Genomic DNA, 16,076 nt, shown 5'->3' on the forward strand with positions numbered 1-16,076 from the left:
GTTTAGTTTGCTTGTTTGGGTTTTTTTTTTGCATTTCTCGTTTTTTGTTTACTAAAGCACTGCAGTACATCGGTTCCCAGTAACAATAGGTTACTCCAGGAAACCCATTAACTTTACCGAAGAAGTTACCGAGGTAACGATATTTCTTATGTAAAAAAGTGCAAGAGAGGTACCCCACAAAATCGCGAGAAAGGCCGAATTCTAAACTTGCCCTTTTCCATTATTTTTTGTGCTTTTCGTACGTGGTTTTGCGCTAGCTATTGAATTCACGTCGGTTTCTTTGTGATTTCTTGGCATTTTCTGTGTGGAAAAGATCCTGTTCTTTTTCAATTCAAAAAGAACCATCAAATTTCCGTTGGATTCGGTATCCTTTGCAGTTTCTTTTTACTGCTTGTTTCGCGGATAAGAACATTAGACACTCAAGTGGGTTTCGCCTTTTTTGTTTTGTACATCTTTCTTCCCATCGCTCATCCGTTGATTTTCCCTGTCTCACTTTCTTTACGCCTGAATGTATCGATAAGCTCCCTAACTAGCCCTTAATTTCTCTTTTTCATTTTTTTTTCCTTAGGTTCGTCATTTCCTTTCGACCTTTAGTTGTAGCTCATCATCATATTCAAGCGGTGAAAGAAACTTTTCACCTTGTCGGGTTTTTCCCCACGTAGAAATCCTCGTTATTTGTTTCTCACCTTTTTTCTTTTTCTTTTTCTTGTGCTTTTTCAGTTGCTATTGCGTTTCTGTATTTTTGTGGATTTGGTATCGTGATTTCTCTTTCTTTTGTCTCAACATCCTTGTACGCCAGGCCTCTTCTATATTATTTCTATTTTGATATCGTTTCTTGCCATTCCTATATCTTGTACTAGTATGGTGAACGACTCTTCTGCTGCTAATCAGAAAATATCCTTGTCTCATGCAACTCCAAATGACTCCGTCCTTGGGAAACGTCCCGTGGAAACCTCTGCTGTGCCAGAGGCGAAAAGACAAAATACCCTTCATCACCTTGCCCCATCCTCATCTTCTTCCTTGAACTCTCCATCTTCCGCTTCTACGAAAGAACACGTCAATCATGCTCCCCATAGATCTAATATTGCTTCTTTAATTGATTCTGTTAATTCTTCTTCCTTTCCTTTCTCTCCGTCCACCTCTACGCCCGATCAGCAATTACCTCCCGTGAAAACAAGTCAGTCTTCCGTGGACGCTCCTTCTCCGAAGGTTTCCCCCAGTGACACGGAAAATGATCCCCTCCATAGTCACACCTCGAACCCACGTCCTAATGCCGATGCACAGCTCACACCTTTCTCTCCACCACACTCTCTGTCTCCTTCTTTTGACCGATCTCTTAATCCTGCTTACTATGCTCCGTACCGCCAGCCCAACGGGCCGCTTTGGGTAGAAGGCAGAGATTCCCTACCGAGTCTTGACATCCAGCTGCGGCTTGCAGACATATTTTTTATTTATGCTCATGGACAGCCTTATGTTTTATTTCATCGTGACTCTTTCATTGCATCTCTGCGAGCTCAGCGCCTTCCTCCTATTCTAGTGCTTTCTATGTGCTCTATTGCTATACGCTTTTGGCAGACCGATGAGTATGATAAAAATGCGCTGCTTCAGCATTGTTTCAGTAAAGCTTCTTCCATCGCCATGTCCAATTTTGATAGATTAGATTTGGTCTATGTTGCGTGTTTCATTATGCTTTCTTACATCAGTGTTGCCGATGATAAGTATTGGATGTATACTGGCTTGGCCATCCGTATGTCTGTTGCCCTGCACCCAAACAAATGCTTTGATCTTCCTTATTATGATTCGCCGGAGAACCCATTACCTTCGGAAATCCGAGGTCAGTTGATACGCCGTCTCTTTTGGGACTGCTTTATGCTTGACCGTCTAAATTCACTATACTGCAACTCGCAGTTTTTAAATTTGGAAGACATCCATGTGCCTTTGCCTATGCGCGAAAGTCTTTTCATGTACAATACCCGCGCTGTGACAGAGACCATATACGGAAGACCTGGTACAGCGGACATGCCTAGCGCTTCGAAGCCTGCAGACGCCAATTCATTCCAGGTGTTGAATCAGCATGCACAAAACAACATGGGAGTACTGGCGTACATGATCCGAATGGTATCAATTTGGGGAAGAGTCGTGCGTTGTTTGAAGGCTTATGGCTCCAAGAAGCAAATCAATCCACGTCCGTTTTGGCATATGTCAGGTGCTTTGCAGCCTCTTGACCAAGAATTATACGAATGGGAAAAGAGTCTTCCTCAGAGACTACGTTATACACGTCAATCTTTACTTTCGTATCACATGAAAGGACAAGGAGGTCCGTTCGCATGTATGCATCTAATTTATCTTCAGGTACATTTGTATATTCATCGATATGCCGCCTCGGTTTCACCTTTGTTTCACCGTCGTGTACCATCGCCTCCGCAGTCATTCGAAAAGCAGTCCGTACTGTTGGCAACATTTTGTGCGAATGCAATTGCAAGAATTCTTCACGATTGTGTGGAGCTATCTATATCGTTGGCAGCCCCATTTACTGCATACTCTGCCTATATGGCGGGAACCGTTATGCTTTTCCATGTCTCGAATCCTGACAATTCTTCTCAAGCAACCATCGCAACATCCAATTTGCCAAAAGTAAAACGTCATCTACAAGCAACCAAGCGCTACTGGCCAACGATTGCAGAGTATTCGAATGCTTTGGAAAGTTTATCCAAACTTGTCTCCCGAAGCCCCGCTACAGCTACCAAGGTCGTTTCTTCCGTACCAAATGCTGCTAATAATCAAGGTCGGTATGCGGCTCCAAGGCAAGGACCAGCCCTTAGCACTGTGCCAAACAATGTGCCTATCAAACCCGTTCCCTTGTCTGCAAATATTCCTTATACCGCCACATCTAGTTCAACTAAGGGAAGTACGTTAGCGGACCTTGCTTACGATACACAAATATCACGACCGGTGCCTGCGCCCGGGGTGGCTTCAAGCGGTTCACCACAAGGGTTGGCTTTTGAAAACCGGATCTCTCTTATACCCAATGCGGTGAATTTGGTTTCACAACCACCACCACCTCCTCCTGCATTCTCGTCATTTCCTGCAGCGAATGCTACTGCTTCGATGATTAAGGAGTATGCGAAAAAGGTCGACATAGATCCGGATTTGGTCCGTGTGGTATCACTATGCGATTGGTTCAAGAATCCAGTAGATGAGCTTGCCTTGAATAAGCCTCTACAACTCGACTCGTCGGATGAACAAGAAAAAGCTGCGATAGACATTGGCCGTCACAACACCGCACTGAACCTTTGGAAGTATGGTATGTAACGGGGGGAGGTCGCTGTACTATTCTCACGTTACTAGGCCTACTTACTAGCAGTAAGGCATTTGGTATTGTATATTTATTCTATGTCATCTTTTGTTATAATCCTTCTTTTTTTGGGCGGACTATTCCATAAAAAGTCCGCATATTGTTTATGCTATTTTATGTTATAGAACGCAAAACTCATGAAGTTTCTTGTTTAATGTTTATATGTAAATGGAGAAGAATAATAGATATCAATGACTAATTCCTGAACACAGATCTTCTCACTACACTGGTCGGCGCGTCTTGTTTTTAAGAAACAAAAATGTGGTTTTGCTGGACCAGAAGTTGACCAAAGGAGTTTGTTAAAAAAGTTCCCCCCAAAAAAAAAGAACAAACTTACAAAAAGAATGAGAATTAATAATTTTTCATTTCTATTATAATACAATTCTTATTATTTATCTCCAATGTAAACAGTCGGTTTGTGTGTACCGGTACGGTAAACACTTTCTGGACGGATGATAGTGCTCGGTATATCCGATTGAAAACTTGTGAAATATGGTTTCTTCCGAAACGTAATTGGTTAGCTTAATCCAATCACACAAAAAATAAACACAAAGTATGACATCACTTTACATTGAAAACCAATAATACCAAAGAATGGAAAACCCTAATTGGTTATTGTTATTTACTTTAAGTAACATTGGAGCCAAACAAAGGAAATTATTGGAGGAACAATTAGAGTTGAGCACCGGAGAGAAGCGGGTTGCTGACCAATCACCTTAGCTGGTGGGGTTCCGTTAACGACAGCAATGGTGGAGTATGTGACTGTCATTATCACGGAAATGGATTCATATATAAAGGGAAATGGGCACCGAGACCATCAACTCCCCCCTCTCTCTTACCTTTAACCAACTTCCAACAGGACTTATCAAGAACAAACCGTTATTTAGCGATTTTTCTTGGAATCTTCTAACTTTTAATAAACGTAAATTAAAGAAAACTGTTTCTTCTTCCGTAATATTTCGAAGAAGCGGTGATTTGAAAGATATAGAAGATATTGCATATCGTATAGGACCCTTTCTTTTTAATTATCATTAATCAAAATGGCTTCTCCTCAACAGCCCGCTGCTCCCATCAGCCCCAACCTTTTGTCCGAGCAAAAGAAATCCACTTTTGTCTTTGACTTTCTTATGGGTGGTGTCTCTGCTGCTATCTCTAAGACTGCTGCCGCCCCCATTGAGCGTGTCAAACTATTGATTCAAAACCAAGATGAGATGATCCGCGCTGGCCGTCTTTCTCACCGTTATACCGGTATTGGTGAATGTTTCAGACGTACTGTAGCCGACGAGGGTGTTGTTTCTCTCTGGAGAGGTAACACTGCTAACGTTTTGCGTTACTTCCCTACTCAAGCTTTGAACTTTGCTTTCAAGGATAAGTTCAAGGCCATGTTTGGTTACAAGAAGGACAGAGATGGCTATGCCAAGTGGATTTTTGGTAACTTGGCCTCTGGTGGTGCTGCTGGTGCCACTTCTCTTTTGTTTGTCTACTCTTTGGATTATGCCCGTACTCGTTTAGCTAATGACGCCAAGTCTGCCAAGAAGGGTGGTGAGCGTCAATTCAACGGTTTGATTGATGTCTACCGTAAGACTGTCGCTAGTGATGGTCTCCGCGGTTTGTACCGTGGTTTCGGTCCTTCCGTTGCTGGTATCATTGTTTACCGTGGTTTGTACTTTGGTATGTACGATACCTTGAAGCCCATTGTCTTGGTTGGTCCTTTGGAAGGTAACATCTTGACCTCTTTCTTGCTCGGTTGGTGTGTCACCATTGGCTCCGGTATTGCTTCTTACCCCTTGGATACCATCCGTCGTCGTATGATGATGACCTCTGGTGAAGCCGTCAAGTACAGTTCTTCCTTGCAATGCTTCCGTCAAATCGTCGCCAAGGAAGGTACTCGCTCTTTGTTCAGAGGTGCTGGTGCTAACATTCTCCGTGGTGTTGCTGCTGCTGGTGTCCTTTCCATCTACGATCAAGCTCAACTTTTGATTGCTGGCAAGAAGCTTTAAATAGCCTAAATGCCCGGTTTTCATATACCTGACTTCTTACTTTTGCTTTTACGACTTCCCCTTCTTTTATCAGTGTCTTGTGGATATTGATGTAACCTGTTTGAAGAGAAAGAACTAAAATATCGTGCATGGAAAAAGTGCGCAAGTGTGTGAGTAGACTTCAGCTTTCGAAAAGTTCAATGTTTAACACTCATACATACTTGGTTTTTGTCCTTTTTGACTAAATTTCCCATTCTTACATTACAATCCCTAGACAGAAGATGATTTCTATAATCATCGAATTGAAATACCTATCTTTCTTTTAACAAAGGTTCTTTGTATTTACAGTCATGAATGAATGTTCCTGCAGTATAACCATTTGATTGTTGAATTAACTTTGTAGTATGTGCTTGTAGTGTAGTGTCCTCATGCTTCTTGCAGAATTGAAGTAGTAGTGTGTACGAAAAACAAAAGGTTTTCAATTACACTATGAAGTATGGTTTTTTTTTCTTGACAATGCGTTTACGAGTTTGTATGTATGAACGACAAAGATGAGTATTGTATGTGTGTACGTACCTACGGTATTGTTGAAACAAGTCAAAGACCCTTGTTCTTACCAACTACTCTAGTATCAGTAGGAAAGCGTTGGATTTCTCTGTCAATATCTTTACATAAAACTACTCATTGATACAGGAAGAAGATCTTCAACAACGTACATAAAAGAGGCATTTGATCTCATTTGGCTGATTGAAGTAAGTTCTTTAATCCTCAGCAATATCGTTGTTTCCCATACCCATATCATTCCATACATTGTTTATATTCAATTTTTTGGCGTTGTTCATTCATCGTTTGGTCTTCTTACAGTTTTTAACATACAATGAGTTCTCTAGTAAGACTTACATATGGGATCTTATTTTCACTGATCTTCCTGACGAAGTTTGCAAGATGCGTTCCATTCCATCCTACAAAACGAGCATCAGAAGACAAAGGAGAGTCATTTTGCTCGCTTCATCATCCTGGAACGGGAGAGTTTTATGATTTGAGTCCACTATCCCGGTCAAATCTATCTGCGAAAGGGGACTACAATGTTTCTGGATATGACTATGGAGTCAACTTTACGCTCAATTTGTGTAAGCCTGTGACAAGCAACATTTCAAATTATGCTTTTGCAGGGGACATTCCTTCTCCGGAATCCATAGGTGGATTTTTTACGGATGAAAGAAAGCGTCTGTTTTCCATAGGTGAGACATCTTACCAACCCTATTTTCGAGGTAAAAAATTGATTATGGAGTTGGAAAATGGTTCTATTTGCCCTTCTTCCGATGATCTTCGAATGAGATCTATTATTAGCTTTAGCTGCAATCGTGATCCTTATGCATCTTCGTCTATTTCTTACATTGCGAATGTCTTTGATTGTGCTTATTTTTTTGAGTGGAAAACGATACATGCTTGTCCAACAGTGAAGAAAGAGACTACTTTAAACCCATTCTCGGTCTTTCTAATATTTTGTACTGTTGCTTTCCTGGCCTACTTTGTGGGTGGATGCATGTATAATCGTGCTATTTTCAATGCTCGTGGTTTACGACAAATACCAAATTACGACTTGTGGAATTCCATGCTTAGTTTCATCGTTGTACGTCTTCAAATCTTTTTTCACCTTCCAAGCTAATTAACATTTTAGGATTTTACCATTATCGCTTTTACTTCTCTCGGTTCCTGTTTCAACTTTCGAAAGCCAAGCGGAATTCGCCTTGGTGAAGGGACTATGAATAACATGGAAGACGCTTTAATAGACGACATTGACACGAATGCTTAAACCATTCTTTAATCTACTTTATTTTCCACTCGAAAAATCTTTTACTGTCTTTTGCCTTACGAACACATTTTGCCCTTATGGTTAACTTTCGAATCGATGCAACAATACGTACTCTGTATTTGTGTTGTCAAATTAAGCTAACTCAAGTCAGCATCTATAATTATTATGACTAATTACAACTTCTTATTTTAAAAAATGACATTAGAATCATGAATTTTGAGATAATTGATTTAAAATCATCGCTGGGTCGAGCATCGTTGATGACGACGGAAAAGACTGGTTATTTTCAACCTTTCCCTCTGTTTGCTCAGGCGTTTGTTCAGCATCTTCACCAATAAAATTATCCCAAAACGGAAAGTGTTCGTTCGTAGACATACTGTTATTGCCGTATAGCAATACCTCTGGTCCTCCTCCTGTCTCTTCATCTAAATGGGCATCACTTCGAGTAATGTAAAATGATGGATGGTAAACTTTTCTAGCATGCGTATGATAATTCAACATACTGGAAAGAGCATGAAAGTCAACAAATTCTTCATCAGGATCCATATAATGTTTGTAAGGTACCTCACCCAAATTTGTATTATTAAACGACTTAACGTTACCGCTATTCACGGAAGGGCTTATACCTCCTTGGAAGGTATCAAGTACTGGATGTGATTTGTTTTCTGAAAATTTTTTTTGATATTCAGGTATATTTGATGACTGAAAAGTTTCCGGAACCACTTGATTCTTATTTTGTTTTTCTTGTTCTGAAAGTTCCAGTTCCATCTTCAGTTTTGCTAGCAGCTCATCCAAAATAGGAATTAGTTGTCGAGTTAGCCAGTCATCCGCCAATGTCTTTAATGAATTCCGCCCAACAGTCAATTGAACAAGTAGATTTCTATTTTTCGTTAATAACGTAGCATACATAAGAGTGAGTATGGTGTTAAATCCAAAAAACAGAGTAGTCCAGTAGTAACGATTGTGGCTACGCGTCAAGGCATCCGTTAAACAGTTCAAATTCTGTATGGAAACAATAGCCGAATCCAAACATTTACAAGCCAAGGTGAAGGCGATCTGCCGTTCTGAAACTTTTAAAGCTTGCATCGCAGAACTGCCAGCTTCCAAATAATGAAGTAGAGGGCGGTACAAGAGCATTCGAAAGTAATAATATGTCAGCATAAGACTGTACATGTGACGATTCTCGGGAACTTGGCCAGGCTGTTCAGTTTTGAAGCTTCTCGGAAGAGAGTTGTAGAACCTATCCATGGCTTGTTCTAGTTCGATAATTACAAAGTAGGAAACGGTACGCTTGCTACTGATTCTATTTCCGATCAAGTATAACTTGCTAAGGATGGCGCTAGTGATTTTGTAAAGTCGAATACCATGAAATAAAAAGTCATTTGCTCGCACTTGATAGCCTTCGACAAACTGAATCGAGATATCTTTAGGCAAAAATTGATCAATATCTTCATCAGAAATTCCAAGAGGGAACCCAAAGAGGGTCGCATAGTGCCGATCATGACAATATAATGCCCAAAACACTCGCCTGCGAGCTTCTATTTGTTCAGGAGTGAAACCGACAATGATATTTCTATGTAAACCAAGTTTGAGGGAACAGCTTAGAGCCAACTTGTGATAATAATAACCGGCCCCTATTTCAGCACGACAATACCGGTAATTACTTAAAATCATTAGGCACTGAACGCTGTCTAGAGAGTAATTGTCAATAGAATCAACTAGACGTTCGCTATAATAGCTGTATTTTTTTGCCATTGCTTGCGTCTCTAAATTGTTTGGATCGTTTTGCAGAGAATGGTAATAACCGTTGCATAACATAGCACAGAAGAATGCCAAAAAATTAGTTTGGTATTCGCCTCTGTAAAGCAAGTTTATTCTATTGATTATAACACTGAAAGAGTCAAAAAAAAATAGATCTGTTACGTTCGAAAGAGCAGTTTTGACAATCTCAAAAGCGATTTCCATCGGAGGAAGTGGCACCTTCCCTGGGTCAACACTCGTCACTTGGAAATCTAAACTAAAACGCGGACAAAAGGTATAAAATTGTGATTCCGGAATGGAATAATCTGGCTGTATGTTTTTGCTGCTCAACGGATAAGCCACATAAGGATTTTTTATCTCCAAATTACTGGATAGATTTTTGAGGAGACCATGCAAAAAGACGAAAACTGAGGTACTGCCACGAAAATAACATTTTCCTGTATTAATGTCGTTATACAAACCGCTTGACTCGATTGTAGATTGAAGCATGAGACGTTTATGATTTTCTCCGACCTCTAATTCGTTTGCTGCTTGAAACTTTTGTTCTCGCAAAAACATCAAAAAGTTCGGAGAGCTTGTTGATAAGTCTACAGAAGAGTGTTTTCTTAAAAGATTCTCCAGGTATCTGATGCGTGACTCCAAGTTTTCGAGGTATTCAGGAGAATGCGAAGATTTACGAGTAGAAGGCATTTTAAATGTACATTCAGCTCTTCCGAGTCTGCAGTTTTTACAAGGGCGCATGCCATCGCACTTTACCTTTTTCTTCCTACATTTATCGCATGCACGCGTCACGCGTCTTCGTCTGGGAATCACATTAGCACCTTCTAAGAGAATAGAATCTTGGTCTAAGTCCGTGACTTCCTCCTTTGCCATTTTTCAAATTCAGCAGCAAAATGTATGGAAGAAGGTAATTGTAATCTTAATAAGAATGATGATATAAGGATGCTAAACCAAAAATGTAGCCAAAGGGAAATATGCAATCAACGGTTAATGCAAGGTACCAAAAAGAAACAAGAAATAAGAAATTAGATGAATTATGAACCCAGCTCCAGCGATACGTTCGTATGTTGCGATGAAGTGTGAATGATCACGGGAAACAACGATTCAAATTATGAAAAAGAATCCTTTTATTCATACAAAATAGATGAGCATCTATAAACAGCCATTTAATACCAAAAATTAATGTAGAATGTCCAATGCCTTAAGAAACGAGATTCAGTACTCTAATGTTCGTTAAATCAATTGAGAACCCAAAAACGTAAATTATATTGAATTTCTAGCTCGTTGCAGCGTTTGAATTGCAAATTTCTACGGATTTATAACGGAAACGTTTGGGGTTGTTGGTAGCTTGAAAAGCAGGTCTGCAACGTCCTTAGCTATTTTAGTAACAAGAGGTAGCAATTCAAATAAGATGAGGCAAGCGAAAAAGCAGCTTCGCTTACGTCTAGTAGGGAATAAACAACCTTGCTTTTGTTGAAAAAGAGAAGACCGTTTCTTTTTAATAGTTGCAAAAATGAGTAAAAGGTTTACTTAATGAGAAATTGGACTCTTGTTGTTTTGGGCTTCACGAGAATGAGTTCAAGATGACCACTGTGGAAGATACCAAAAACACCTGATCCGACGGAGCAAATTATATGTTCAAAAAGACTTGTAGTCAACCTGAAAAATTGGCAACGGGCTTCTTTACTTCTCTTGGCATGTTCCAAAAAGAGTTAAGATATAGCGCAAAGACAAAAACCAACGATTACGCAGTGCCTTGGAGACTTGCCAGTTTGATCATTTATAGAAACAAGTATTCAAAAATCTAGCATTGAAGGAATTCTTCCACCTTGGCTGTGGAAGCCCAAACATAGTAGTTACCAGAGAGACACTACACTGATTACATAAAGGAGAACAAGGAACAAATCTCTTTCCTGGTACTATATTGGTTTGTTCAGATTTTGAATAGTGAAAGATTATTAATTGTACCCTCCAAGTCAAGGATAAAGGATAGCAACGTTTCTCTTGTTCATATACCGGTTACCACTATCCTTGACATCAAGTTTCCGAGGAAGAAGATTATAAAAAAAACCTTCTTCTACTGTTTATACAGGAAGCTCAGCGTAAGCAGCAGAGGTCCCGAATTTCTTTTCTCAATTGGTTGACTCGGATTATCAGAACTTTGAAACCCTATGGATAAGTATACACTTGCTTTTTTAAAGAAAGCCGGATTAGAGAATGATGTTGTCATTGCATCGACAGAGACTCCATTCATTCAAAATCTCGCATCTGGTGAGGCCACTGAAGATTCGTTTTGCAAATGGCTCTATGAAGATCGTTTGTACGTCCAGGCTACCTCTCTATTTTTAGCAAAAGTCATTGAAGCTTTCCAGAAGGAGACTTCTCCTAGTGTTTCCGAAGCATTAAATCTTGCCTTAAAAGCATATCAAGTTGTTCGGCCAGAGATTGACCATTTTAATGAAAAGTGCAAAGAAAAGGACATACCCCTTCCAGAGTTGCCTTCCGTTTCAATTAGTTGGGAGCAAAACATACTGGAAAACGACCCCCATCAGTATGCTTCTCTTTCCTCCCCTGCTTGTTACGAATATATTTTGTTCGTTACAAAGTCCATGTTTGAAATACCAAATGCTACACCTACCGATTATTACTTGGCATTTTACATGAACGAGCTTATTTACCATCGATCTTGGAAGTTTGTTTACGAATCTTCGCTCTTCCAAAAAAGCTCTATGCGAGACATGGAGTTTATTTCTTGGTGGGCAAACGATGACTTTGCGAAATTTGTTGAAACCCTTGCTTGCACAGCTAAAGAAGCTGCCATTAGTGAAACGACTGTTTTCATTTTAAAAGAGATTTGTCGTTTCGAGCAGCAATTTTTTAATAGTGCTCTGTCCTAAACTGTTGATTTGTCTACCAATTTTCAAGTATGTAACTCTTTAGAAAGCTAGTACTTATCCACTTTTCTTCGTCTACAATTCCTTGAAATCCGCTATTATTTTACCTTACGGTGATTTTACTACAATATGACAATTTTATACTTTTTCTAACATCGGTTATGTTTCTACCGTATACTTCTAAAACATAGCGCTTTTAGTAAAAATATAATTCCATAAATTCTTCTTTTTATTTCCTTATAGTAAAAATATATAAATTTCTTATTGTATCATAATTATCAGATCACATCGTTTAGATAAAGCTAATTCTCTACCACTAACTCCGGAATGAAGACTGAACGATTCTTTCTCCAAACGGTTGGTCTAATTTTGGTGACTTGATTTCTTCGATCAAAGCTTTCTAAAAGCAAATCATGGGAGAAAAGGGTAAGATTGTTGATAAGCCTTTCACGCAGCAGACGCTGTCCAGTTTCCATAGAGCTACTCCGTCGTTTTTGAGTGAATTCATAAGCCATTTACTCTTGTGTATTTGAAACTAACCAAACTAGATAACCACCAACTAGATAATGGCAATGTCCCTTTGAAACAAACAGATTCTGCTATTGATCTGGATACTGAAGTGAATATAGATATTAGATTTCCTGATCGTACACCAACCCTGTCTTTTGCTTTGCCGCTTTCCAGCACAGTACACGATGTTCGACAAATAGTCTTGGAGTTTTTGCTGGCTCCAACAAACACTTGCTTTCATTTTGCTCATGGAAACGAAAGAATACAGCCTTTTACTGAACTTCATGAGATTTTACATGTACAATCGCACCAGAAACTGAAAACGCTTGTCCTAGATGTTGTATTGGACCCATACACAGAAAGAACATCTAGGTTTCATTTCTTCACTCTCTTAGATTTTTTGGACAGAAGCAATAAAAACCACAAAAGCGATAATTTTGGAATTCGTACAGGATTTTGTGCATTTCCTGAATTGGACGATCCTACTGATTCCTACCAAACGGAAGCTGTTGAGTCATCCAATTCAAAGTTTTCCATCCTCAACAAAGATTTTTGGCCCGATCATCCTAACCCCTTTGAATCTTCTTATGACAAACTATTATCTCCTATGTTATCATCGAAATCATTTCCTCAGCATACCTGCTTTCGGTCTTTTTCTCTTTCTGCTTGGAATCCAGTTCCACCCGAATACGCCATGCAAGGGCACCTCTTGTACTTGAGTGTAACAACCTTAGAAGGACAGCTTTACCATATCACTTCTCATGTTACGGGCTATTTTGTCAACAATTCCACAAACACGCGCTTTGATCCCACCTCTCAAAAAGATCTATACAGCCATTCTCTCATTGCACTACTTTGTCAGTTATCTCCTCTCTTTAAAGAAAATCTTGAAGCCCTTTTGGATAAATATAGACAGCAAGATCAGATTGCATTTGCTAAAATTAGCGGTTCGATTCCTCAAGCTCCTTGGATTACAATGCCCACCCGAAATAGACCCGACTTGACGAAAACTCAGGAAGCCCAACTTAATCCATACATTGAAAATCAAGGAAACTTGCGTGATTGGAACGAAGAGATTCAATCCGCTCGAGAAATGGCTCACGAAAGTATCCAAGACCGCGTCTTACGTGAGCGATTACTAGTGAAAACGATGCAGGATTTTACTGAAGTTTCTGTTCAAGGAGCTATTGATATTGTAAATGGAAATATCCCCCCTCTTAACCCTTTGGAGCCCGAAGATTCTCGTATGTATGTGCATAACAATATATTTTTTTCTTTCGGGCGTGATAGCGTTGGTATATTCAAAAAACTTGGTGGGGATGCTGCTGCTTATTACGCTGTCGGAAAAGATGCTACCACCATTCGTTTATTAAATCAATTGGATGCAGTAGACCTTTCTTCGCTTGGAACATGCATTGTGGATTATGCTGGACACAGAATAGTTGCTCAAACAATTATTCCAGGTATATTTAGACAGTTGGAATTAGGAAATTCCCAGTTGATCTATGGAAGTGTTGAAGGCGAGAGAAATTTTCGTTGTGATCCATCATTGGAACCCGACTTATTAAAACTTTCTAACATCTTACATATAAAAAAACATGGTTTTAAAGACCAAGATGGCAGTGTCATCCCCTTATATACTAGCCTAGATACCAAAGGGTTGTTGGGTTCTGATGGAAGGAAATATTTGATGGATCTCTATAGCTTATTTCCACCTGACCTTGGATTCTTGAATCGCCTTGAACAAAAGGGGTCTAATCAATATTCTGATTACCCACATCGACTAGTGCAATTTCGTCCCGAATTAATACAGTCATTTTGGGAAACCACTTTAAATGAAGAGCAAGAAGAAAAGGAAGCCTCTTCCGAAGATAAACATATCAACGAACCGCTTAAAAATACAGTTTTAAATCAAAATGGTAACGAAGTACCAGAAGCTTCTCAAATCCCATTAAAGATAAAGGATAATGCCTCGCAAGAAAACTGTCTTTTCAATCCTAATGTTCGTCATCCTTCTTATAAATATCCGGAACACGAAGAAGACGAATATAAACATGACATTTCGCTTCTCAAGAAAGTTTCTACTTTTCTTACTACGAACGTGATACCCCATTTTATTGATTCTATATGCAATGATTCGTCTTTTCTGCCAATTGATGGTATTGCCCTCTCCAGAGCATTACACCGTAACGGAATTAACATAAGATACCTTGGGGATATGCTAAATTTAATTTTTGATGAATATCCACAAAATACTGCCACGATACATCTTTTTACCAGTGAAATTTTTGCAAGATCTGCAAAGCATATAATTCGAGCTTACCTATCCAAAACTCCACGTTGTTTAAGAAGCTATGTCATATCTCATATCTTTAATTGTTTGCTTGCTGCAGATGAAGACGATCTGTCATCTCCTTTTTTGCCTGAAGAATCCGTTTTAAAATTGTATCCTGAGGTTTGCCAAATGCTTGTATCAATGTCGCCAAAACTGGCATGGGAGTTGTTAGTGAAGGAGTCTCAATCAAGATTTGGTTATGAAGTACCCCTTAGATTTGTTAAGGAAGCCAATCACTTATCCTTAATTCGCCTCGTTTGCCTGAAGTCTGGTATTCAACTGGCATGCAACGATTATTTTAATAAAGAAGATATTACTGAAGCCGATAATCAGGCTTCTGGATCAAAAAATAAAAAAAACAAAAAAAAGAAGAAGGAAAAGAAGGCTAAGCAAGATGATTGTTCAAATTTGACTAACTCATTTCACAAATTTTTGCCTAAAGACATTCTTAATCTAGTACCGGTTGTGAAAAGTACTGTCCCTTATAGCTCATTGGCACAAGAATCGTTGGATGCTTCCAAGGTCTGCTTGCTTAAAGAGAACAAAGACTTGTGTTATGATCTATTGAATGAATCACTTTCTTTACATGAACAAATTTATGGTGTATTTCATCCTGAGGTTGCTCGTGCTTATTGTCAGTTAGCCATGATATGCCATCAGTTAGGCAAAAAAGAAGAATCTTGTTCATTAGGAAGGAAAGCTTTAATTGTCTGTGAACGAATCCTTGGCTTTGACTCCTCGGAAACTATTTTAGCATACCTAAACTTAGCCTTGTATGAGTTTTCTCATAATCGGATATCCTGTGCTTTAGTTTATAGTCAGTATGCATTACGACTGTGGCATTTGGTATTTGGAACTGATCATCCTAATATGATAACCTCATATACCAATATTGGTTTAATGTTACGCTCGATGAAATTAATATCCGAAAGTAAAATTTGCATTGAGTGGGCCCTGAACCTATGCCGGAGATTCCAGGACAAGTCAAGTACCACTGCTGCAGTCAATCTTCAATATGCTCAAGCCTTAGCATTGACAAAGGACCTTCGTCAAGCATCCCAAGAAGCTCGTGAAGCTTACAAAATTTATGAGAAAAACTTGGGTTCTGAACATCAGGCCACCAAAGAAGCCGAACAGTGGTTATCCCAGCTTATAGCTAAAGCCGTAAAGCAGGAAAAAGTTACTCTTCAATAGGATATTTAACTATCCTGTAGATACCAATCAATTTGCTAGTCCCTTTTAATTCTTGAACTTACGCATATTCGTAACGAACAATAAGAATAAGTAAATCATGGTGCCCAAAAACCTCATCTCACAATACTGATATATATGATATGTCTTATTGAATAATATACACTAAATAGATTCATCAAGGAAGCATTAAATAATAACAAATAACTTGAGCTAATAAAACAAATTGGAAGTG

At 39.1% G+C, this 16,076-nt stretch overlaps 6 protein-coding genes across 6 annotated transcripts; 5 read left to right on the forward strand and 1 right to left on the reverse strand.

Moving 5' to 3' along the window:
• Nucleotides 1-861: 861 nt before the first annotated feature.
• SOMG_02243 (DNA-binding transcription factor, zf-fungal binuclear cluster type) lies at nucleotides 862-3,312 on the forward strand (the record flags this gene model as incomplete). Its single annotated transcript, XM_056181035.1, has 1 exon — nucleotides 862-3,312. One exon carries the CDS (start codon nucleotides 862-864, stop codon nucleotides 3,310-3,312), a length of 2,451 nt encoding a protein of 816 aa, XP_056035945.1.
• Nucleotides 3,313-4,395: 1,083 nt separating this feature from the next.
• On the forward strand, nucleotides 4,396-5,355 carry anc1 (mitochondrial carrier, ATP:ADP antiporter Anc1; the record flags this gene model as incomplete). The annotated part of the gene is made up of 1 exon (XM_056181036.1): nucleotides 4,396-5,355. The coding sequence occupies one exon, from the start codon at nucleotides 4,396-4,398 to the stop codon at nucleotides 5,353-5,355; it is 960 nt and encodes a 319-aa protein (XP_056035940.1).
• An 856-nt stretch (nucleotides 5,356-6,211) lies between these two features.
• Nucleotides 6,212-7,150, forward strand: mrl1 (cation dependent mannose-6-phosphate cargo receptor Mrl1; the record flags this gene model as incomplete). The annotated part of the gene is made up of 2 exons (XM_056181037.1): nucleotides 6,212-6,967; nucleotides 7,016-7,150. The coding sequence occupies 2 exons, from the start codon at nucleotides 6,212-6,214 to the stop codon at nucleotides 7,148-7,150; spliced, it is 891 nt and encodes a 296-aa protein (XP_056035939.1).
• A 207-nt stretch (nucleotides 7,151-7,357) lies between these two features.
• Nucleotides 7,358-9,784, reverse strand: SOMG_02246 (DNA-binding transcription factor, membrane-tethered; the record flags this gene model as incomplete). Its single annotated transcript, XM_056181038.1, has 1 exon — nucleotides 7,358-9,784. One exon carries the CDS (start codon nucleotides 9,782-9,784, stop codon nucleotides 7,358-7,360), a length of 2,427 nt encoding a protein of 808 aa, XP_056035942.1.
• A 1,298-nt stretch (nucleotides 9,785-11,082) lies between these two features.
• SOMG_02247 (TENA/THI family protein, domain found in context with a broad range of enzyme) lies at nucleotides 11,083-11,808 on the forward strand (the record flags this gene model as incomplete). Its single annotated transcript, XM_056181039.1, has 1 exon — nucleotides 11,083-11,808. One exon carries the CDS (start codon nucleotides 11,083-11,085, stop codon nucleotides 11,806-11,808), a length of 726 nt encoding a protein of 241 aa, XP_056035941.1.
• Nucleotides 11,809-12,218: 410 nt separating this feature from the next.
• clu1 (clustered mitochondria-like protein Clu1) lies at nucleotides 12,219-15,844 on the forward strand (the record flags this gene model as incomplete). Its single annotated transcript, XM_056181040.1, has 2 exons — nucleotides 12,219-12,231; nucleotides 12,354-15,844. 2 exons carry the CDS (start codon nucleotides 12,219-12,221, stop codon nucleotides 15,842-15,844), a joined length of 3,504 nt encoding a protein of 1,167 aa, XP_056035938.1.
• Nucleotides 15,845-16,076: the final 232 nt, after the last annotated feature.

Source organism: Schizosaccharomyces osmophilus, chromosome 1 (assembly GCF_027921745.1).
Source record: "Schizosaccharomyces osmophilus chromosome 1, complete sequence".
NCBI lineage: Eukaryota > Fungi > Ascomycota > Schizosaccharomycetes > Schizosaccharomycetales > Schizosaccharomycetaceae > Schizosaccharomyces > Schizosaccharomyces osmophilus.